We start from the raw sequence: 25,253 nt of genomic DNA on the forward strand, positions 1-25,253 counted from the left end.
TCTCACCGGCTTCTTTACGAGCAAATGGTTCAGCATAAGAACGTCACAAATGCCTGTTATAAAATATAATTAAAGATTAAAATGTTGTAAATTTGTTTGAAAAGCTAATTAGTAAGTTTTGTATTCATAAAATACATCTCAGTGAGGTCAATGCCTCCTTTAGAAAGAGGAGGCGTTTTGGTGACACATAAAAACTGGCGCTGCAAGCGCTGCCGCTGCTAGCGCGTTTTTGTAGCTGCCCGCGTGGTTTCTATATAGTTTAGCTGGTCTAGTCGATGTTTGCAGTAGTTTAATGGTTCTTTATTCTACACTGTATTTATTCTATGGTTTAATCATTTATCACTGTCTCGGTGATCATCTGTCACACCAGCCGAGTTTGCACGTTTGCTGAGCGCCGGCATTTCAAAGACGCACTTTGCTGCTCGGAAGCCGCAATCGGTTTGCTTCGCCTGGACGCTGTGCTGGTGATTGTGCATCATGGCAAACGCGACGAACGCATTGTCGTACTTTATGCTCATCGGCAAGCTGAAGGTGCTTTTTTTAATCCTTGTGAAAATGTGGCAATTTCGGCTGAATTACGTTACTTTGCTTGTTGCATAAAAAGGAGCTGCGCAGCCTTTATGTTGCTGCCGGCATTGTACAGGTGAACGCGTGACAGTAATGATGCTAATATTCGTGAACTATGTGTGAGTAAAGTAAATAATTTGCAAGTCTCTCTTGGAGTGAGTGGGTGCTTCTACTGTTCACTAAAAGCGCAGTGATTGAACAAGGCGACAAACAGTCAACCAGTTTCATCGGAGAAATATGCGTGAAAACTTGTCAAGTGTCATTGTCTTACTGTCATTACCCACCAAACACTCAGGGCATCAGGCGGACGGGCTGGGTGTTGAGAGGCGTGCCTGACCCTGAACGCATCTCTGGACACATGTACAGAATGTCAATAATGGCCATGATGGTTGGAAATGATCCTGAAGCTGGAGTTGACAAGGATAAGTATGCATTCAAATTGTCACTAAATAGCATTCTCTGCAGGCATGACTTGGAACAGCTCAAGCTTTATACCCCTGTCACATGGCACATGTAATGTCATTTGCAGTAAATGACATTCATACCGAATGTCATTGCCGTCTTGGGTTCCCAGTCTACACGGGTAAACAAAATGGCATTCGCAACTGATGGTAATGTTTATCGGCAGGCTGCTATGATAACGAAACCCTACAAATCGTGCTTCTTGTTTACATCTTTTCACTATATTGTTAACAATACAATGGTAAACATTAGATGGTTATCTGGAAATATATTACATTTCGTTTTAACTTATCTATTTTGTAATTTTTTGCCAAGCCCCTGTCGTTGAGAGCACACAAGTTGCGCGTGAATGAGTTCGGGAAACTCATTCAATGGGCGAATGCCATTAGCAGTGAATGTCATTCACTATGCCCGTGTAGAAACAACAAAAATGGTATTAACATGTGATCTCATTCGCTGCAAATGCCATTACACGTGCTGTGTGACAGGGGTATTAGTCTTATTCCACAGGCAAATGATCATATGATCATCAGGATTGCTTGGTTTGCGGGACTAGTGTGTGCTGGTTAAATGTTGCTTGAGGCAACAGCACCAGAAGATGGAATTCAAGCATAACTGCATCTGCAAACACAGTGCTCTATGTTTTCATTATAACAATGCTGAAAAAACTATTTTACGGCTACAGTGTTCTCGCTCAAGTTCCGTTACAAGATTCGTCTTTGGATTCTCAAAAATAAAAGGAAAAATTATGTGCACTTCACCATCGTAGAAGCAAGCTGCTGCAGAGATGTAGACTGGTTTTACATTAAATTTAAAAGCAAGTATGCTTCATGTAATTTGACGCAGTGTTAGGTGTCATACTTTTACGTGTTAAAATATGACGTAATAATTACTTAGGGTGTCACAGAGCTGAAACTACCACTAGACAAGTGGTGTGACACATCCCAGTGACTGCAGCGCACCGCTTGCGTTCATGACGAAAGCTTAGTATGTCACACACTGGAAGCACGAAGCTGCACAAATATATAAGGTGGATCAAATGAAAAAAACACCTGGAGTTGTGGACATCAAATTGTATAACATCTGGTATGAAGTTGAGTATCATTAAGATCAGTTATTCCACCATGAGATCTGATGTTTGCCAATAAAAAGGAGCAACATTCACTGAGTGCTGTTCTGTTTTCATTAGACACATAATTTGAAGCAGCTTTATGCCCACAAGTTGTAGTTGCAATATACGAAGCAGTTATTCCGTATAAAGCGCTGCAGATTCCGTATAAAGCACCACAGAGTACCGACTATAGGTACCATAGCACAGAGTACCTCTCTGTGCTATGGTACCTATAGTCGTAAACAACCCAAGAATGCTGAGACAACTACATTGCTGTTCAACTTGGAGAACTTCCATAGATGCGCCAGCTGATTACATTAGTTCTTTTCCATGTTGCCATGGTGGAGACGATATTTCAATATTGCCATCCCTCAAGGACTGTTTCGGAGGCACAGAGAGCAGATGCATTGCAGTTTTGTGGGTGGAAGCCTGCACTGAATTCTTTGGCTGTCACTGATTGCAGTAATAGCGTCATCTGCTTATCCCTTTCCTTGCCAAGGATTCCTGCGGGGATCATAATACTTCAAACAAACATCCAACAGGTAGAAAAACAAATGTCAAAACTCATCTTAGAAATCTGAGCATCAGCAACTCTAACTGCACAACTTGTAGAATTTAGTGCCAGAGATAAACGTGGTTCTCTCTGATAATTTGTAAATGTCAATGCGTTGCATCCCGCTTAGGTTAGGACTCTGGGCGTTATCTTTGGAGCATTCTGCCTAAGGCATATACTTGCCTTGTGCAGCACAAAAATAGTCTCCAAATATTTTGTGGCCGTGCTTAATACCGGAGGACTCTGTCTACGGGCCCCGACCTGGGTGGAGCCACCGGATTGATTGGCGGGGCCTCCGCGAGGCTTTGCCTCCACAAAGCTTCGCGCTGTTGACGATTCACAAGAAAAGAGTCTGATACGCTGCTGAGAACTGCAATCAGAATTTTTTTTTTTATTCTTGCTTGTCTTTGTCATTCAGATGCATAACATATAAATTTATTGCCCCAGTGCTAAAATTCGTACTAGAAAGGGGTATGTTTCCAGGTGCACTCTTTATTCTCCGAGGATGACACCAGTGTTGCTTTTGCAGGTGTATTAGAATGGCCCTCGTGCATGATATGGGAGAGTGTATCGTGGGAGACATCACGCCAACATGCGGTGTCAGCAAGGAAGAGAAGTATAGACGAGAGTCGGTACGATAGCGGGTACACCCTCTCCGTTTTGCAGTGCTCATGGTGCTTCGTCATTGCAGGACGCCATGGACTGTTTGGGAAAGCTAGTTGACAATGTGTCAGCTGCAGAGTTCAGAAGTCTCTGGGAGGTGAGATATAACATCATTTAAGCAGTTACAAGATCAACGGAGAGGATTAAGCAAAATGTGGCCTGCATATTATGACTAACAGAACTACTATGGTCAAGTACAACTTAAGAAAGTAGGAGAGGCCCCGCCCAGATGATTGAAGCGCGGCAGTTGACTGTCTCCGCGACTGAAGAAATAGTCCCGCTAACGCGACTCTGCCCATTTCAAAGTGTGGGCTGCCATGTTCTAGTGTGGGCTGCCACGTTCGCCTAGGCGAAATCGGCGTGCACGCTGATTGGCTGGTTGAACAAAATTGAATGACGTCGGGCTCAACCACCCAATCAGCTCATCCAATTTTGCTAAAACAGCCAACCAGCGCACGCCTGAAAGCGAAAAAAGAAATTTCGCCTAGGCGAACGTTTCAGAATACGGCCCCTGGCTTATGAAATCGGTTTTGAGTGTGCGCCTATTGGTAGAGGCTCGTGTCAATCTGCCTTTGAGGGGAAAATGCCGCTGCCTTCTAAAGTTGTACCCGACTATAGTTAAATTTATAGTGGACTCTTGTCCAACGACTCCAATGACCACTCTTGTCGCAAAATCACCGTTTCAATAGCAATAAATATCACAAAAACAAGTCATGCATAGGTGTGAGTAAGTGCTTATATGTGCCTGTAGTGATCTTGTTTTAAAATTCCACTCATGCATTGAGCAACATTACCTTGTCCTGCTGCATCTTTGAATGGGTTCGTCGGTAGTACATAATAAAAACTACACTACCATGGAATTACTACAAAGCTGCCACTGATGTCTGTGCCATATAATGATGTAGCACCCCCTCGATTAGGTGCTTAGACTTCACATGTAGCGAAGCATGCAAAGATGGGGAAAATTCTTTTTCATGATTCTTCATGAAGCAGTTTGAGATTTGAATAGCCTCCCCAATGAGCAAAATCAAATCCTGACTAACAATTAAATGTTGTATAGTACAATTATGCACCCTGATTGAATAAAATGCCACATAAAAAGGCCATAGTATTGCTGTTGGTGCTCGTAATAGTTAAGACCTCATTTTTATGGGCAATCACAAATGCATGTGTTGTGCAGAGTACCAAATCGCAGTAGTAAGGTATCAGTGCATCTGTATCGTTTTCTTATTTCTCTTACAAGGAATATGAAGCTCAGAATTCGCCAGAGTCCAAGGTTGTCAAGGATCTGGACATGTTTGACATGATCCTGCAGGCCCACGAGTATGAAGTTGAAATGCAGGATCCTGGGAAGCTGCAGGAATTCTTCGACAGCACGAATGGTAATTTGCATTTTATGCTAGTGGTGACCCATGCTGCAATATTGTATATTGTAGCAATGCCTTATCCGATTCTATTTCGTTTTGCGCTTTGTCAGTGCTGCCCACATTATCAGAGCTGGCCGTAAACGGTGTATGATAAGAGTGGGGCACAGAATTGAGCTGAAAGAGTTGCTACAAAAATATGGCCTAGATATGCATACTGTCACATGCCTTCTTTTTCTTTGCACTGTTGTTTTGTCTGCAGTACTATCTGTTATCACGTTCATTTGTAGAAAGACAGGCCTGTCTCACCACAAAAGTTCCTTAGCTGTAGCGATCACTGGTAGGTGATCTAAAATGTTTTAGGATGCAGCATAAAGAGGTGCTGGTTGTATACAGTGTCATTCAATTTTACAACCACCAACCATGCTGTCACTATCACCGTTGTTCGACTGCATTGCTTCCTTATCTGGTGCAAGTAAGTACCCCCAATTTCTTCAGCGAATTTCATCAGCCTGTGTGCATCCTTCACATCCACCTGGTGGGATAGTAATTTCGGTTAAACATTTTGTTGAAGGACTGCATCAGTGATGGGTGTCGCAAAATTTCAGGCGTCGACTTCCTTTGAGCAGGGACATGCAGATACCTTAAAGAAACCTGCTTGACTTACCTCAAGTTGAGCTTAACAAAAGTTGCTGAAAGACGAGGCCATGTAGTGTAGACCAGGGGGGTATTCTGTAAGTGTCCACCTAGTGGACACGTCCATTTCGTCTGCTGCTGAAGTGCTGAGTGGTTGGATGCGCCTGTCTACTTCTGACACGTACCCCAGCCCTTGGAACTTCAGCAGCTGACAAAATGGGCATGTCCACTACATGTAAAACACTTACAGAATACCCCCCCTCCAGTATTATTTAGTAAACCAGAGAGAAACAAGCATTCATTGGGTAGTAAGAAAAATTTATGCAGATACAACACACAGGCTGGAATCTGTGTGAAGTGGTTAATTAAACGCTACTAAATTAACTGTGATATGTATATACCGGTGGACCGTTAGAGTTACAGAATGGATACCACGAGAAGGGAAATGCAGTCGAGGGAAACAGAAAACTAGGTGGGGTGAAGTTAGGAAATTAGCAGGTGCAAGTTGGAATCAGCTAGCACAAGACAGGGATAATTGATCGCAGGGAGAGGCCTTAGTCCTGCAGTGGACATAAAAATAGGCTGATGATGATGATGTATAGATGTCCTTATTTTCATCCAATGCAACGTGTAATCTCATGCAATGTTTGTGTACCATGTCGTTCACAAGCTATGCCGAAGTGCAAGACACAGTGATGCCACGAGGGAGAAGGCAACATTTGATGCCTTTCGAGGGGAAAATGTTGAGGAGATGTGTATGCATAGAGAAGAACACATTTAGGGCTTCTATGCCCTTTGTGTGACGCTGGCATGTATATATACCCGTTCTGGGGTATTAGTCAAGAATTGGCACATAGCAAGTGGCCCGAGAAAGGGGCAGCACAAATATAAGAAATTAAAAAAAGTGACTCAAAATCATAGGCTATTTCAATAAGGAGTCTGCACGCTTTAGAGATACCTATGAGCTGACATTATACTGACAGGATTTATGTGGCAATTTATTGTTTGATTAAGCAGAACAGAGGAGGTGCGCTCATAAGCACTACCTTGTTGGTTAAAATCCATGCTGTGTAAGCTGCCGCATCTGGTGGCACATATCCAGTTGACCAGGGAACAAGTAGCCCAGATATAAGAAAAATTATAGAATCTCTTAAATATCCGGCACTATTCCACTAAGAAGTCTGTGTGGCATTTATGCTTTTTTTTTCCCCCTCATAAAGGACATCCGCCCGAAATCTGTGAGAAAGCGTTCACCACTTTTAAACATACTGAGTAAAACTACTAGCACATATTTGTTTCAATACTACATGTTTTATTATGACTTTCCGCTATGTTGGAGAGCACTTCCCACATTACTATGACTTTCTGAAAGCCTTGGCACTTTTAAAGAAATACTGCTTACAACAAATTCCATTTCCTGTCTCAATTAGTTTGTATTTGTAAGAATAATTCAGAACGGCTCATATTTTCAAATTATATTCGTACCGCTAGCATAACCTCAGTGAAAGTTAATCTAGTCTTTGTATTACCGTATTTTCCATTCTATAAATTGCACCTTTGTATAAGTCACAGCCCCCTCAAAACGCAGTTTTCCTGGAAAAAAAAAATGTATATAAGTTGCAACGGTGTATAAGACGCGCCTGTTCATTCAGTTAGTGATTTAAAAACTTTTTGAGGATCAGGCCGTGAGAAAGTGTGAGGAAAATACGTGCTTGCAGCAGCTGCCACCTCTGCACGCATCCAAGCGCCTCGCCCATGTCTAGACAGTAGTTTTCAGAAGTATTTTATTGCGATAGCATGAACAATCCTACTGATAGCTTACATGACAGCGTTTAGTCAGAGCCATCGAAGTCGTCCTTTTCCGAGTCGCTTACAAACAATGCAGCTACTTCAGGTTGGAGTTCCGCTGGCACATCACTGTCGTCTTTTGACTCGCTCGTATTCAAGATGCCAACATTACCATCAGTCGTGAATGTGATCAACCCAGCCTTGTGGAACCCTGCCACAATCGTTTTCTCGGAAATTCAACTGCATGCAGCTTGAATTTCACGTCATAACTTTGCCGACTTTGCTTCGCATGCGGCATCATGGTTAGAAAAGCTGCAACAACACACGTGAAGTGTGCAGCAACAATGGCAATGAGTGCAATGAAGTGTAGTGGCTGTGCATGGCAGCAGGTGACGCGTGGTGGAGCGTCATTTGATGCCTGCTCGATACAAATGGTGTGGCCATAGCATCCAATCTGATTTTGACTGTATATAATTCGCACCATTCTATAAGACGCACCGACGAAAAAAATCAGAAAAAATCCGGGACTTATACACCAGAAAATATGATACGACGTAGAACAATCACAAGTTTTATCACCATTCTTCCCTTCATATGTAGTAACTTCATTTTTCAACCTCATTATGTGCCGTGCCGCATCAATCACTGCCATGAAGTCGAAATTCAATCAGGGAACACTTTCAATCGGTCTTTTTTTTGCCCAGAACATTGCAGTAATGGAACCACCTTCCTGGAGGCATTAGCTAAAATTGTATGATTGGGAATTAGTGGTACATATGCTTACTGTTATGCTTCCCGTTTTACCACTCCCCTCTGTAATGCCTTCGGCCCTTGAGGATAACATAAGGATTTACTGGACTGTATTTGCTCTGTGCACCCCTAAGCACTGACATGCTTAGAGTCGTACCCTGCTTTGCTAGACTGGCCATCACTTCATTCTCTTGCCTTGTTTACAGGAAGGTTCCAACACCGCATTGTCAAGACATGGGTAGAGGAGCTCTACAAACTCAGGGCCACTCACCTTTCCCAGAAGGCAACATGAATTCAGCCGTGCAACACTGCACGACAGCCGGAAACCTTTTATCAGATGTGATGGGTATATTCAATTAATTTACTGTACACTCTACAAGCGTGATTAAAACCTGACTGTGATGAAACATCCGCTGTACACCGGAACCTCGAAGCTGGCTCTTGTCACCTCGAGAAAATCTTTTCTTGCAAATACTCCCTCTGCGCTTCAAAGTCCATGCCTATGCTTGAAAATTCACTACAAGGCACCTGAAACGAGTTTCGGGAAAATGCAGAGACTTCAGTATGCTGCTGTTGTGAGAGAAGAGAGAGAAGAAGAACTGCAAAAGATGAAAACAGGAAAGAGCCGACATTCTTAAACTATTTCAAAAATTTTCTCATACTTGTGCAATGTAATATGCAGCAAGCATCTCTCCAAGGGCATCTTGTCATCGCAGTGGACAATCATGCTGGATTTCATCACCATGCAGGGTATGATGGAACATTAGGCATTTGAGCAGGCAGCTACTGACATGTCCTTGGAATATTGCATTCAACTGTTTAGATGCCTTTGCAATCTGCAGCAATAAAGCTGCGCAGAAGGATTTTTTTTTTCACAGATGTAACAATTTGAACAATAACACTGACAGGAAATGTGTTCTTCCAATAAATTTTTCTCATGTTAGTTTCCACTCGTTTAACCAAGTGGCACACGCTGAAAACTCTCATTTCAGGACACAAGCCAGCACCCCTGCATTATTTCATGTGCGAAAACGTTGCTTGTTGCATTTGTAACATATGAAATGCATAAATAAATTGAATATCACAACTTTTTGGCACATCATGCTCATGTGTCAAATCCTTGCTAAGTGGCAGCTGTGTTGCCATTACAAAAGTCGTACAGAGGTGACGTTGAATTGCAAAGTTTAAGTGTCAACATGAGGAAACGAGAGAGAGAGAAATAGAAGCGAGAAATGGCAGAAAGATGACAGAGTCCAAAGGACACTGCCAACCATGCAACCTAGGAACGCATAAATGCTGCAGTGGTTTGAGCGAGTGCACATTTTAAGTAGAGGTGATGGGACTGATTATTGTGCATAATATATTTTTGGAATGCCTAGAAGTCCAAATGTTCATACAGCAGCCACAAACACAAATGCACAGCTTTATTGCTACTATATCCAAGCATGTAACCTAGAATTTAGAAATGCTGCATTTACTTTTGGGTGTGAACGCAGTACAGTAAAAGCTCGATGATACGAATCTCACGGGGTCACGAAAAATATTCGTATTAGCCGAAATTCGTATCATCGAAACACAATTAAAACTACTGTCGAATCTCGATAATTTGAACTTGAAGGGGCCCGAAAATTTATTTTTGAAGTATTCGTGCACCATAGCACGATGCACGAACGGTGTGAGTCGTGAAATATCGCTGCGCGCAAGCACATAGCAAGCGCGAGCCACGAAACTGCCCACGCCGGCTAACGGTCGCTTCCCGATAACGACAGAAAACGAAGCTTCAGGGAGCGAGCGTGCGGCGCCGGCACACGGGTGCGCGCGGAGACCGTCGAAGGTGAGGGCGGCAGGGAAGCGGATTTGGCCGCGTCAACTCTGCCGCTTCGGTGGCTCCCCTCGCCCTCCCTCTCAACGCCCTCGTAGCTCTCTCACCTTCGACCGTGCGCACATCTCCGTGCGCCCCCGCCGCCGTGCTGGCGCCAGCTTATTTTAGTCGCCCCCTGAAGTTTCGTTTTCTGCCGTTATCGGGAAGCGAGAATTTGCGGGCGTGGCAGTTTCGTTGGCCCGACTGTGCCTCCGCCGCTGCTTCCCTCTGCGCTGCTGCCGCAGCGTGCAAGGTCAACATGTGACTAGAATATAGAGGAGAAGGGTTCACTGCCATTTTATCCGCGTGGCTGAGACGTCGGCACTAGTGTGTGCTAGAATACGGTTGTCTAGAAACACACTCTAGTCGGCACGTACACGCTTGTTCCGATGCGATGCAGAAACGGCGACCTTGTAATTTGAGAGAGAAGGAAATTTTCGCCGCGGGTTCCTACCCCCCCCCCCCCTCCCGTTCCTTCGCGCGCGGCATTGAGGGGGTCTCTCCTGAGCTTTTGCTCTATGGCGGTGTCGGAGCAATGCCGGTCGGAGGCGCCGCCGCGTGATTTGGCGCGCTGCTAAGAGGATTGTCGGTGCGCGGTATGTTCGAAATAAGTGTGTTCCAATTCGCTTGCTTCGCGTTGACGTTGAACGAAAGCACGTTTTTCATGATAGTCTCGCTGTGCAACAATTGTGCTCAGTGTTGACGTTGTGAGGCCTAGCTCCTTAGCCAACTCCGTCCGCTTCCTCTTGGGATCCTCATCGACCTTTCGAAGAATGTCTAATTTCTCTTTAAAGGAGAGTGCTTTCCGCTTGCGAGACATAGCTCGCTGCGACTAGGCAAAATGGCACAGACACGAAGAACGCGGCCCGAAGCGCAGCAGCCACTCCATCTGACGGCTCGCAGAAAAGGAGGAAAAGTACAAAAGCACCAAAAGCGCCACCGCCTCAAACTCTTCGCGCCCAGTCGCGGAGTCCGCGCTTTCCGGCGCCGCGCCTCCGCACCAAAAGAGAAGGAGAGAAAGCGCGTGACTGCGCGCTGTTCTCTTTCGCGGCCATCGGTGGGGCGGCGTTTATTCGTATCAACTGACGCAGGCTGAAAATCGATTCGTAACAACCGTTCTCTAGCACGTTGCAAAGTAATGGGGCTCGGCCGGGACCACAGAAAAATTCGTATCATCCGGAAATTCGTATTAGCCGTGATCGTATCATCGAGCTTTTACTGTATCATGCCTGTCAATTTCAGACTGAGTACCTAGGTCATGAACAAATTCAGCTTTCTTGCGGCACCCATGACTTGCAGTTCTTGTCCCTAACTGTACTTCTCGTAAGACCGCAACACTTGCCTTTTTTCATATAGTGTTGCCTCTGTACATATATACAAAGAAAGTCCTCTAAATGGTTTTTGCTGCAAATTGCCCAAGAAATAGCGTGTACACATGCTTGGGATGTGGTAGTGGTTGCTTATATTTGAATGCACAAATCTGATGACACATTTCCTTCATGTGAAAATTAAAATGCCTGAGACTTAGTAGCGTAACATTACTTTATGTTACTGTGGCCACGCTTTCATCAATAGAAGCAAAAATGCGCGCAGTGCATTCCACCATAAACCCGCTGCACAGTTTTTTGATCATCTCATCAGACTACATTGTTTTAGGCTCAAGTTAAGACTTGGCAAAGTCCATCACACGAAAGGTACCACTGGCAATGCATTGGAAGACATACAGCTAATGCCGAGACGTGCCAGTGAATTTTGTTCATGCAGCAAGCAGACAACCTGCATACATAATCAATTTTCTTGAAGCACCTTGCTGCCGAAGTTATTTACCAACAAAGCATTCACTGGTGATGTGTGCAGTGCTCAGCGATTCAAATGTGATACATGGACTGCATGGCGGCCGGTGCTTGTTGCGCCACCCGTGAGTACTGGGGGGGAGGCAAATGCAGCCACCGTGCATCACAAACGCTCTCACCCTCGTATACCACAACGCACGAGCTCGGTTACCCCTGCATCTACCAGTGGCAAAAGATGTGCTGGCAGCCAACCACACTCTGATTATCGTGTTTGACTAGGTGAGCGCAGTGCATTGGCTATAAATATCATTGCTCAGCAACTCACCTTGATGACAGTGTAGCCCAGTATTTCCAGCTGTCGCAGTTTTGTTGCAATAGGCCCAAGCAAGTGGTTCTCGTTCCTACAGTAGTCTTCATCTCCCAAAAGCATGATGGCCAACCTGGCAGCATAGATGGTGAAAGTTAAGTGTCGAAGGCACCAACTTTCAGGTCGTCTCGGAGCACCAAGTTACAAAGCGAGCTTTACACAAGATGACCAATGTGTTGGCGCAAAAATTAGTGCAGAGACAATTAGGCATACTTTATTCGAGTGTCACAGCATTCATGCCCATTTTAAAGGGGAATCTGTTCATATTCATCACAACTGGCAGCAGCATTCATGCGGTGACATTGACAACTAGACTAAAGCACTGAAACTTGGCAAAGTAGACTCTAATGCTGTTTATACAATCTGAAGTTCTGACTTCAAGCTTTAAAGCATGCCGGAAGAGAAAAATTGTGGCAATTACCTTTTCACTGGTAGACAAGGATTGGCTTTGAAGTCATGCTGGGATATGAAGCCAAATTCTTTTCCAGCATAGCACTCGAAATCTAAAAATGATACAAAGTACTTTTTGATTCTGGCACACAATATTATTCAGTATCACTCGGCAAATTATCAAACCCTACCAATATGGTGGAAGTATGGAGACTGTGTCCTTGGACGCACTAGCCCATCTTCTCCTGCTAGGTCCCTCAATACGTCTTCAACCATGCTAAAAAGCTTGTCACGCTGTGGGTCACCTGCATACAAATAGTATGTGTGTAAAGAGCCATCCTTTGATAAGCACTATTAGCATGAGCTATGATTTTTTTTATGGCAAAGCTTTGCTTACCTACTATTTTCTCCATGCGCACAGTTCTGCGTAATGACTAGCAGTCTCATTTTTTATACTTCCCTTTCGCCAACTTTCTTTCACAGGCATGCTAGTGCTTTATATATTTTCTAGCTTATGGCACAGTGAAGAAAACATGAAAAATTGCGCTGATCCCATGCACAGTGGGAATTGGAGGATGTGAAGCTTCTCGATGGCTTCCACCATACCAAGATGCTGTTGGTCTTATGGTGCAGGTAGAATTGCAAGTGCTGGTGTATGTGCTGAAGTATGAAACACAATGCTTGGTATGTATCCTGTCTACATCTCTTGCAAAGACATGATTGATTGCAACTCCCTATCTCGAGATGTTTGTAAACGTACCTTAACACCACTAGTCACATATAAACCGGCAGCACTATACATGTGCCTCCTCTCGAAACTCTTCCACGCCAACGTCACAGTTGTTCTTTGTGCTTCTCAGCTGAGCAAGCGACCCCCCACTTTGTACACTCGGAGAAAGAGCCAAGAAAGCGAGGTCTACATGCTACAAATGAGAAACTGCAGTACAATAGCATTATATCAGTATCAGTTCACTCAAACCTTTGATTGCACGGCCTCCAAGATCAGCCTGTGTTGCAAACCACATTAAAACCCTTGTGAGGACATATACTGTACCCTGGTATCAGCACCGGCCCACCAAGTCACTACCTTTGATTACACAGTCTCTGAGACCGGTCCAGTTTTATTATATCACCTCTGCGATTGGCCCAGTTTACTATTACACTGTGTCATGATGTTGATTGTGCATTGCAAAAAGACTACGACGCATCACGTGATCACAAGAGAGCTGCGTGCTGCACAACACAGCTAGCGATGAGATCTCGACTGGGAGATTGCTTCTGGAGTTCACCACCGCAACGCTTCTGGAGTTCACCACCTGGTGTGTTGCCTGCTGTGCAGACCAGGTGGCCTCTTGTTTTACTAGCCTGTTAACCGCATGCTAGCGGAGAGGTGTGGCTAGTTATTCTGATGGCCAGCTGTCCCTGCCCTCCTGACCTGCTGCCTCGGTCAAGTACAGCGTGGTGCCAAGTGTCCCAAGTGTGGAACATTAACATTCGAGCACGCTTCACCCAGGGGTAGCCTGCAACCTCAGCAACTGTCTGGACAACAACCAGCTGCGTGCCCTCAATGTCGACATTGGCGATAACTCTCCAGGCTTGACAGTAGACGAGTAGGATGGCGTATGCATTGACGTGTGCCCGACTGTTTTGTACACAGAACTGTAGCTTCCCATGCTTCATTTGTATGTCAAGCTGTTGTAACCTTTGTAGTGTGTCTCTGAATACAGTCAATGCCATGTGTGCGAGAACCCTGATGGCCATGTCGGTTATTGTAACAATCCTTGGCCCAGCACCATCGCACACTGTCTCCAGGATCAGGCCACTTTACTCAGCGAGACAAATGACAATGACACACCAAATGCAGGGCAGGTAGGCAAAGGAAGATTTGCTTTGAATGACTAAAGAGAGGTTGTGAGCACATCACTACACCATCACGGTTCCCGTGCTAGTTGAAGCCGTGGCTTTTTTTTTTTTGAGCAGAGCTGAATGTGCCAGTTTAGTAGTGCAATGAGACAGCACGTTGGCCGCAGGCTGTTGATCTACACACACAATTTACAGAAAACAAGAGGCAGCATAAGCCATGTATGTGATGGCGTTGCTAGAACCTGATTTTTACATGATACTGAGACTGTTAAAAAGTGGTCATGCACTACACTGAAATAAGCAGACTGGCTTATGTCACACTCACGAGAGCTGCTTTCGATTGCTGAAGGAGGTGCAGACCACATCCAAGGAACATCAAGTTCAGGGAACTGGAGCTCAACACACCGGTTGCATTCAAACAGCATTCGGTCAACATCGTCCTTCATTTCTGGACACTCTGCAACACAAAGGCCGATAGACAAGCCCTGAAAAGACATGCTGCAGATTCCTTGGTTAAAAGCATCGTCAGCAGACAAAAAACAAGACACCAGCAAAAGATAAGAGATTATTCGCAGTAATGATTTTTATTTCTGTTTCTGATGCTTCCAAAAATGTGGCTGTTTTTTTGTGATTATTATTATCATCCTCATCAATGCACTAAAGTAAGCCCCAATGGGCTTAGAAGCTCGGAGGAAAAATATGTTAAGCCTTGCCCAACGCATAAATGAACTCTGAGAGTGATAGCTGGGCACAGGGCTCTTATGAACAGCTTTCATGTACATGCTCAGCTGTCAGTGCTTTACACTTGGCATCTTTCGCTAACACGAGAGCTTTTCATGGAGCCATGATAACAGCGTTGATGATCACAGTGGTGACAGGGGCTACAAGAAGCCCTAGCTAAAGTATAACAGGTTAGTACAGTATAGACCACTTATAACGTAACCGCTTATAGTGCAGGACCGGATATAGTGCGGTCTTTTCAGACTCCCGTTAATTTTCCCATAGCACTCCATGTATACACGTATCGCTTATAGTCCAGTTGCGGGAAACGAAATACCGGTTACAGTGCGGCTGCCTGGGAGTACGGAAGCCAGCGGAGACAGCGAACGCAGAAGGGCACGTGGTGCGAACGAACAGCCAGTGAGGCTGAAACCAGAATCTTGAGTGCGAGTCGTAAAATATCATGGCGCGCATAGCGAGCGAGGGTGACGAAACTGCCAAGGCCGGCCAACGCTCGCTTCACGATAACGGCAGTAAACGAAACTTCAGGGAGTGGACTGCGCCGGCACAGCACGGCGAAGGGCGCACGCGGAGACAGTGTAATGTGAGGGAGGAGGGCGGCCGGGAAGCGGATTTCGCCTCGGCAACTCCGCCGCTTCGCTGGCTCCCCTCGCAATCGTTCGTAGCTCCCTCACTTTCGACTGTCATCGTGCGCGCCCGCCGCCGCTCCAGCCGGCCCGGCGCCAGCTCCACGAAGTTTCGTTTTCTGCTGTTATTGGGAAGCGGGTGTTTGCCCGCGTGGGCAGTTTCGTTGGCCGGCCTGGGACAGCCACAGAACACCATACAAAATGGGACAGCGCCGCTGCTTCCCTCTGCGCCGTAGCCGCAACGTGCAAGGTCAACACGTGACTAGAAAGTAGAGGAAGCGCATAAAGGAGAAAGAAGGGTTCATTGCCATTTTCTATGCGTGGCTACGGTAGCGTGGCTCAGACGTCGGCACGGTCACACATGTTCCGGCGCAACGCAGAATCGGCGACCTTACCATTTAAAAGGGTGAAATTTCTGCCGAGTTTTTTTTCTTTCTTTCTTTTTTCTTGTTTTTGTTTTAGCGTGCAACATTTACTCTATGGCGGTGCCGGGGCAATGCCGGTTGAAGGTGCCGCCACGTGATTTGGTTCAAATTAACGAGATTCGACTGTGAATTGAATAACGTTCCAGCCGCATTCCTCGACTGTCGCATACGCGTGGCGGCTCGGTGCACATGTTTTGCATATGTGCAGGGCCTTGAAAATTGTTGCTTTGGTTATAGTGCGGTACCGCTTACAGTGCGGATATTCGCGACTCCGGCGACTTACGTTATAAGCAGTCTACACTGTATAACAGTGACTAAAGTATAACAGGCTATGCTCGTCATTGTTTCAGTGTCATAAAAATTAACAGGCAGAAAAGTGCAAAAATGTAGCAAATAAGAGAGAGAAAATAAAGCATAATAAGCTGGGAAACCAGGCGATTCCATAGGCAGCAACAGCTGACGCAGATGGTGAAGAACACTTTTAGCTAAAGGACTGCCAAGAAAAGAAAGGTCTGCGAGTCACATTCTTCCATACAAACACCCTGCTTGCACATATTTAAATATGGAAATCTATATTCCAGAATAGTCAGCTTCTAAAGAGAACACTAATTACAAGTTATGTGTGCTCATCATAGATTAAAATACGCACTCTTTGGACTTCATTCTTTCTTGTGCATCTATACTTAGCAATGCACACTGTGTGACCAAAACAGTGCATACAATAGTTGTGAACATACCATTTATGATGCTGTCCAGCTTCTTCAGATAGCTGACGCTGAAAATCTTGCGGACTAATCGCTCCGCAAAGCAGTCCAAATGCAAGAGGCTGTGAGAAAAACGAAGTATGTCTATGACGTGCAACTTGTCCATTTCGGCGATTTCGACTAGGTGGTTGGCGTACAGGTTCCCAAGTTCTTCGAAGCACTGTGGCCTGTAGTTCACCTTTAGTTTGAAGAGAGAGAGAGAAAGAATTACAATGTGACCACAGAAATTTCAACTCCAAGGTGCCTACTGTAAGGTTACCCTTATGCAGTTCAATGTTTCTTTAAGATCATTAATTTTAAAAGGGACCTTTCTTAGCGAACCCTGCAGACGTTGCTGACCATGGCTGCTGCTGGCTTGGCAAATAGCTCACACACTCAAAAAAAAAAAAAAAAAAATTGCGAGTTTAATGATGGCATCAACGCTGTCTCCTAGCAAAACAGCCCAGTGCTCTAACCATTAGGCAATAATCGCACGCATACCTCTCTTATGCCAATGCCAAGTAGTTCTTCAAGATAATTGGTGCTTGCGTGAAGCAGCATAGCATGTGTGAACAATAGAATTGCTTCACGAAAGTTTCACTTATCATAATATTCGAGCCCATGTGCCTTGGATCTATTTTCTTTTATATATATATATATACTACAGACTAGCACAAGACTAAGTAGGTGGGAAACAATGATATATATAAACAATACACAGCACGTATGAAAGACTGACACAACTGGCCATTTACAAGAGGACGTTTAGAAACATTCTGCTAATTGTTCAAAGGAGTACAAAGCAAGTGTCATGAGTCACCTGCAAGACGTGTAATAATGTGAAAAAGACGAAGACGCCGGTCGACGAAACGGAGAAGGGACCCACAGGCAAGAAGCACGTGAAGCATGAGAGAAAAGAAGAAATGAAGAAAAAGAGAGACAGGCGGACATGAGCAGGCATTGCTGACGTGGTCGAGAAGCAAGACAGTGGCATCTCCAGCTGTGCTCTGGAGACGGGAGGCAGCAGCTTCGGGGACCACGGACCGGAGAGGGGACGTTCGTGAGTTGGCCAGCGACAACTCCAGCTCCTGAGCCCTGACTGCGTCGCCATGGCTGCGCTCCGCGGCCCCGTTCCAGCCCCACGCTGCCGAAACCAGTTGCTGTCCCGTGCCATGAAAGGCAATCGCCAAGGCCACGTCAGCGGTGCAACAGCCGACTGGCCTAGACCACGTCCTGTGCCATGCAGGTCTCTACGGAAGACCACAACCTCATCACTCTCGACGCCCACGCTGCGTCGGAGCCATGCAGGCCAACGTCCTTTGCCAAGCTGGGTGGGAGTCCGACACGACTGGCGACGGTCAGTCAGAACGTTCGTTTGCTCGTGACTTCGTGTTGGTTAGTCGAGCTGAGGAACAATACGTAGTTGAGCGCTTGTTTGTTTTTATGTGCCCGAGTTTTCCTGCTAGTTTTTGAAGTGTCTCGTGTGTGTATAATGTTTATAGTGTGTCAGGATAGTTTGCTGTTTGTTTTTCTTTATTACAATTTTTTATTTTGGGATAAACGTTCTTTAACATATTTGCATTGGGTCTCTGTCCATTTCTGGAGCGCTGAAATTCGTGACAGCAAGAAACAGTAGGACAACAAATGAAATACATTAAAATAGATGAAACAGTATTTACCAATCATGTTACATTGCAAATGAATGCTGGAAGATGCATATTTGAACACAGTGGATAAATATATTATAACATCATTGTGCAATGGAGCATCAATTGGAGACTATGTAAAACAGATTGTTTAAAACGTGAAATGCAGTCTTGATCAAATATCACTAACAACTTTAGCAAATGGCCAGTTTGTCATTGTCTTCACCTGGGCGACTGTGCTCGTCCTATGAGCGAGTCTCATAGTAATATCATGAGACCTGCCAATGGCGTCTATTCATACAAGACTTAAGAAAGCAAGCAAACAAGTGTCACTACATGATTACTCTTTCACATCAACCATTGGGACTGTCAATTTACACAAACAGTTAATTCACACTGCATTTGCCATTAGAGCACTGCACGGGCTCGGGCTTACCCAAAAGCTCGGGCCCGGCCCGGGTAGCACAGTTTTTTCAATGGCTCGGGCCGGGCTCGGGCACGGCGTGTGCTTTTTGACTCGGGCCCGGGCTGGGCTCGGGTTTTTTTGACGCGGGCCCGGGCTCGGGCTTTCTGGTGGTGTGAATGTAATGTGCAGCGAGTTATTCTCGGGTGTCTCAACTCTGAAAAACATTATTTTTTGGTCTCGGGCCGGGTTCGGGCCGGTTTCGATCGGGCTCGGGCCGGGCTCGGGCCTAAGGTAAAGGGGTGCCGGGCCGGGCCGGGCAGGTAACGTAGATTATTTCCGGGCCCGGGCCGGGCCCGGGTCTCGCCATAAAAGTTTTGATCGGGCTCGGGCGGGCCGCCCAACGTAAAGACGGGCCCGGGCCGGGCCCGGGCTGAAAAAATCGGCCCGTGCAGTGCTCTATTTGCCATTGCTGTCCCGAAGCAGGGGTTCCGGAACTACAGGATCTGCAAAAGGCCCCCACAAATATGAAGATGCTTCTAAGAAAAGTACTCTGAGCAATAATCATCCCGTTTGTGAAAATGTGCTACGACTCTAAGGCAAGCACACTAAGCTGTGTTTTGACCGTACAGATCTACACATCCCTGGCAGATGACTAGGAAAGGGATGGGTGCACACACCCTTATTTTAGAGTTTACAAAACTTCAGTTTGCATATTCGCTAATCCTAAATTTTTTGTATCAGTAAATGACAAGGAATTTGGCACAGCGTTTGTCAAAAGTGTGTAGGCCACATTAAAAGCTGCTAGAGCTGTTGCTGCACTATGCAGTGCGGACTCCTTGCAATCAAACCTTGAGCTCCGCAATAAGGTAGAAAATACGAACATCTCGTAATTGTTACAGGTTGTGCTGGATTACGACTACAGTGTAACTTTATTGTCTGCTGTCTGGTTGACAACAGTATGTCTTGGTGTATGTGTACAAGTAGCACTGCATCTTGACCAAACTAATCTTTTGTGGGCAGCCATTACATTTGTCACAGCAGGCCCAAAAATTCAACTTGTAGTGACAGGAGCATCACAGAAGCTGCACATCACGACCAAGTGACTGCTTTGGTAATGCGCATACCATATTTTTGCGCACATAACACACACACAGTCCATATCTTGCATGCCCAATTACACAGGGAAAAAAAGTTTCATAATAATGCGCATAAATAACTGCATGCAACAAACCTCAAGACAACCCTGAACAAGCATCCGCACAAAGCAACACTCTAAGAACAATTTTCCCGGAGTCCTGTATTAAAGGGCCCTGACTTTACTTTGTATACAGTGTGCCAATACTAAAGGGAACACAAGATTTGCATTCAAAGTTCATAATTTTTCTTGCTTTTGTACTGAAATTAGAGAGGTGACATGCAGTATATTTTTCATTCCAAGATGTTGCAGGCAGTAGAAAGCGAAGTTTGATGTCACACATCTGTCCGAATCGTTATTTGATTAGGTGTTTCCGTTCATAAATCCCGGGTGCACATAGCTGTCAAAACTTCAAAGCGTGGCACAACTTCTGGGCAATGCACAGTGTGTTTGCCAGCAAAGTTTGTCTTCAAAGGCAGCTTCACGGCAATGCCCTTCAAAATGCTGCAAAGCCACATTTTGAAGGCAAAACTCGCATATAATCAATAGTCTATCTTTGCACCTTATTGAACTTCTAGCGACAAACTTGTCCTGCGCTGCCCTCTCCCGTCAGCATTCACCATTTCATAATGTCATCTGTACAGATGCAAGCAATGAACATGGACAGGAGAATTTTCAGGTGATAGCCAGAGCCAGACAAGATGACGTTTTGAAACGAAACTTTGCAGGAACTGAGTGTACCTTGTACACGTACACATTAGTGAGCAGCCCTTATGAGCCTAAAAGGGTGGTAAATGACCTTAAAGGGTGGTATTAATTACCATAATTGTAATGAACTTAAGTGAATCTTCTGGGTGCCTTGGCAACTGGCATAGAGCCTACTCGGTGAAGAGTGCAGCTTGAGCTAAAGATTGCATTTGGAAACCCTCACAGACCTTTAAAGGTTTGCTCTTGGCTGATGCCATTCTTGATGTGTGTCTACTAACAGTTCACATAAATTAGCAAAAGGACCTTTTTCTCCCTCTGCTAGTGCTGGTCGTAAGTGTACACACACATGTACACAGTGTACACAGGTTTGACAGAAATGTTAACAAACAAACCTTGGCACAGGCCTCTATGAGCTTCAATGCGAGGTGTACTTTGAGGCTCTTCTTCAGCGCCGACTCGCACAAAACCTCAAGGGTCGCAGGCACGTACAACTGGTGCCCTAGTATACACTTGAGCACCTGCCGGAAAGTGGAGTGGTTGAAGACTGGAGTGCTAGCCTCCAAAATGTCTGCCCAGAGCCGAGCGTCTGCCTTGGAAATGCACCACTGCTGCTGCCTGCTGTCACCGGTTGGGAAGAACTTCATCATCAGGTATGAGGCAATGTGGAGGTTCGGGATCTCCTGGTGTCTTTCAAGAACGCTCTTGCACCAGATGCGCGGGAGGTTGTGCTCCTATCATGAGCGATTTCAGAAAGGAAACGAGATACGCGATAATGGTCAGTGCCAGACAAAGTTCGAGACAGATAAGTGATTAAAGCACAGTTCTCACTAAGAAAAAATGTTCTATAACACATTTCATACTTGGCAGGCAATGCTATGGAAGCATCACTAATAGTGCGGTCATAGAAATCTCGCTCCATACATTTCACAGTGCAGTTGTTTTTGGTCTGGGACACTTCCTACAGAATAACTACTTCAGGCTTTAGATCTAAAACTTGTGGATGTCAGGTTATGCCAACTCGCATATTAATTCTGCACCTTTGTGCTTCCAGTATGCAACTTATTTTTAGGTCGTGAGCACAAGCTCTGCCGCTCGGTCACATCCTATGCTGCTACTCATTGTGCGGGCCGATGTAGCAGCATAGCAGACAAATAAGTGAGCCGGTGTAACTGTCTAAACCTCGCAACCTCTTGCTCCCACGTACCACTTTCTGTATTGTGACGACACAACACAATAGTAATGTAAGTGCAACTGGCTGTGGAAAAGCTGTTATATTAAATTATTTAGGGTGCTGTAAGGCTTGCCAGTAATTTTTATAGAGTTTAAAGGTACAGGACCCTCATTTAATGCAAAAACTGAACAGCTGAAAATGTTATATCAGTACCTTTAAGCAATCACACACTCAAAAAAAAAAAATGAAATCAAGACATTACATCACACCAATGAAGGTGGAGGGTTTTTAAAAGAAAGGGCAGAGGAAAGATTATGAGCCACATTAGGCAAGGTGCGGCAGGGGCCAAGAGGATATCATTGGAGATACTCACGTATGAAAATTCGTCTAGAAAACTCTGATCGTAAAAGAAGAAGAAGAATTGTAAAGGCGACAGCTGTGTCTTGATGCGCTCCATGGTCTCTAGTGCACACTCTTTCGACCTTGTGTTGCCGAACCTGAAGAGAAAACCGCAGCACACTGTTGCCTTGTCAGGGTTTAGTGCAAACTGTCCATGCTTGAGTTCTTGTACCAAGCATCTCTGAGGGAGGAAAAAGATAATAATAATCTAGAGAGCAACTTTTTCCACATATTTATGTAGCCAAACCTTCATGTAACGAATTACCATATATAAAGAAGTAAATCTAAAGTTTGGTTGTCCATGGTTTAAGTTCAATGGGAATTCAACTGCTATAACAAATGTGAAAATGAGAGATAGGAAAGAATATTTGTTACAGCCCCCCCAAAGCAGATATTTGCCTGCAACTCAAAATATGCATTCTTGTTGCAAAAATGTCAAATACTCAGCAAGAGCAGCGTGAAACAACACATTCTAGTCTATAGGTTGGCATGCTAACTCCCGAGTATACACGGACTTCTGCTGACTCCACTATGATTTCACAGGCGTGAGATAGAGCATCCGTGACGAAGGGTGTGAGTAGATGCGAGTATGAACAGAAGTGAGTGCCGGTTAATATGAGTACGAACGAGTCAGTGATGGTGATTTTGAGTGGACATATGCAAGTATACACGCGAGTGACTGTCGCTGAGTGTCAGTGGAGGTGAGCATCTATAAGAGAGAGGGCGGACACAACTATGAGCTTAAGTGGGTGCCATTATGTTTGCACGGAAGTGACCATGAATTCAAGCAAGTGTTGGTGAGTATAAGTAGGCGCGAGTAGGAACGCAAGTGCCGACCAACGTGAGTGCACATGAGTGCAAGTGTGTGCATAGCCTGAAAAAAATATAGATGAGTGAATATGAGTGAGTATTGGCTTATTCTGCCGACCTATGTTTTAGTCGCACATGCGTGCCTTCATCAGTGACTTGTTTTGGCTGGGTCGCTGTCAGCAAGCCAGCCTGCTAATCTTGTGTGATCACATTTGCGAATTAAAGACATATTCAGGCATAGTTGTAATTTAGTGCTGTTCAAGTTTCCATGTATGCACTCGGCAAGCTGCCAAAAAGCATAGTGTTTTCATAGGGGTCACCGTATTTCTGAGTCCTTCAACTGCAGCCTCGGGAAGCCTAAATCTCAAGTGTGCCTAACACCTTTTGTGACTGTCACACGACAATGTCATGAAAAGCACAACCGCTTAGTTAGCAGAGTGATTCGCCACAAATAATACATCTACCCGAGACATTACTATAACCACTTTTCTATAGACAAAATACTTCGGGCACGAAGTGGTTGTTTCCAAGGTTCACGAGATAGCTCAACAGAAGTGGTATAAGTAATCGATGGTAATGATGTTTGTGTCCCTACACCAATGAATGGTGGTAACGCATTGGCTGGATCAAGAAGGCGGTGTTAGTGCACCCTTGTGTAGTGTCAACTTTTGCAACATGACAAACATCAGTGGGTTCGTTATGGATTGGCAAGGTACCTCAAGCACTTCTCTTGCATGTCTTGATATCAGGAAAGTCTTGTTGTAAAGATTGATGAGCGCACTAAGTATAGATACTGTGTTAAGGATGTCCGTGAGCTTTTCTGTCCACCGTTTTGCAAACAAGTTCATCAGTTCCTTGCTTCGGCACTCCTTCAGGAATTTGGTGCTTGCCAAGTGTTTGATGAGAAGGACATCTACGTCAGGCATGTGTATCGCCAAAAGACCGGTGAATTCTTCTCGGAGACCTTCACTCCATCCAACATCATCAAAGATGCTTATCAAACCAACTACGTCTGTTGTCCGCAAGAGACCCTCGCTTTTACGATGCATGGCTACTTCTCTCGCTTTTTCAAAGAGCGAAGGAGCTTCCAAACGACCTAGCCTGCACAATCGCAACAATTTTGAAAGCTGGCTCATTGAAAGCTTGGCACAGTTCAGCAAGCAGTGGTCGAGAAATGGCTTCAGTTTCTGCGCGTCCCCCGAGAACCGGACCGCCGCCTCTAGGACCAGGAGTGAATCGGACGGCGAAACGTGGTCTCGGTAAGAGGAGAGCATAGCAGTCAATTTCTCCAGCACAAAGTTCACATATTCGCAGGAAAGAAAGTACGCAACGTGACACAATATTGCCGATATACTCCTGTAAGAATCGGACGTGAATGGGATAGTGTCGAACGTTCGCTGAACAAGCGAGCACACGAGACCGCTGAGGACGAATCCGTTGCGTTTCAGGAAGTTGGACGCTTCGGCCAGCCTGACAAGCCCGTCTAGATCCAACGCTTCACTCTCCGCGATGCAACGTTCTTGTAGTTTCACGAGCACGTCGTGGTTTTTCGGAACACACAGCTTGAGCAGAGCGTCCAGAAGATGAACTGCCTCCTCAGAAGAGAAACACTCCATGTTTTTATCTATTTCGTCTAGAAGGACGGAAAATGACGGGTGGTGATGGAGGGACAGAAACATGTCAACAGTGTCCGAGTTAGCAGCGGCCTGGACGCGCATTGTGATGTTGCTATCACGGTAAGCCCACTGAAAACTGCTCAGTATGCGGTACTGAATCCTCACAAGCGCCTCGGCAGAGGCGACAAGATCTTGCGGCTTCACGGGCTTCGAATCCTCCCCAGCAAAGACAAGGTGGTGCAACACCTCATCCACAGACCGGCACGCATGGAAGCGCTTCTTGAAGTCGTCCCGGTGTACTCCTGCTGGTTCAAGCACGTAATCCTTGTAGCTAAGCGACAACGAACCTGCTTTAGCATCTTCGATCAGGTTTTTCGCCTGCGATAAGGTGCGGCAGTAGGAAGTCCTGGCAGCACCCGCCGGCAGCCGGCAGAGCAGACGTCTCGCGAAGGCAACGCTGGCAGTTACATTAATCCTAGCGTTGTACATGGCTGACGCTGGTAGGCTGTGTTTGGCGAAAACATCAAAGTACTCTACTAAAAGTCTCTATATTTTTTGTCGCATGACATGACACGCGTGCAATAGACCGCATACAAAGATTAAAACCACACACTAAACATCGTTTTGCACAACACTCGCACTCATGACAGGGTCCATCT

At 45.4% G+C, this 25,253-nt stretch overlaps 2 protein-coding genes across 3 annotated transcripts; one reads left to right on the top strand and one right to left on the bottom strand.

The window, feature by feature from the left end:
• The first annotated feature begins 227 nt into the window (after positions 1–227).
• Positions 228–8,326, top strand: LOC119461428 (5'-deoxynucleotidase HDDC2). Of its 2 annotated transcripts, XM_037722726.2 has the most exons (6): positions 229–531; positions 863–993; positions 3,223–3,325; positions 3,385–3,453; positions 4,600–4,738; positions 8,101–8,326. In XM_037722726.2, the coding sequence occupies exons 1-6, from the start codon at positions 478–480 to the stop codon at positions 8,184–8,186; spliced, it is 582 nt and encodes a 193-aa protein (XP_037578654.1). In that variant the 5' UTR covers positions 229–477; the 3' UTR covers positions 8,187–8,326. The 2 variants fall into 2 exon arrangements, with proteins under 2 accessions (XP_049528592.1, XP_037578654.1); XM_049672635.1 differs by lacking the exon at positions 3,385–3,453 and having other exon boundaries at positions 228–531.
• Positions 8,281–25,252, bottom strand: LOC119461425 (FAST kinase domain-containing protein 1, mitochondrial). Its single transcript, XM_037722723.2, has 9 exons — positions 23,695–25,252; positions 22,143–22,349; positions 20,991–21,329; positions 16,698–16,902; positions 14,494–14,625; positions 12,497–12,610; positions 12,337–12,418; positions 11,874–11,988; positions 8,281–8,422 (listed from the first exon to the last, which is right to left on the bottom strand). The coding sequence occupies exons 1-9, from the start codon at positions 25,081–25,083 to the stop codon at positions 8,339–8,341; spliced, it is 2,667 nt and encodes an 888-aa protein (XP_037578651.1). The 5' UTR covers positions 25,084–25,252; the 3' UTR covers positions 8,281–8,338.
• Between the last annotated feature and the right edge of the window lies 1 nt (position 25,253).

This window comes from Dermacentor silvarum, chromosome 8 (assembly GCF_013339745.2).
Source record: "Dermacentor silvarum isolate Dsil-2018 chromosome 8, BIME_Dsil_1.4, whole genome shotgun sequence".
NCBI classification, from domain to species: Eukaryota; Metazoa; Arthropoda; class Arachnida; order Ixodida; family Ixodidae; genus Dermacentor; species Dermacentor silvarum.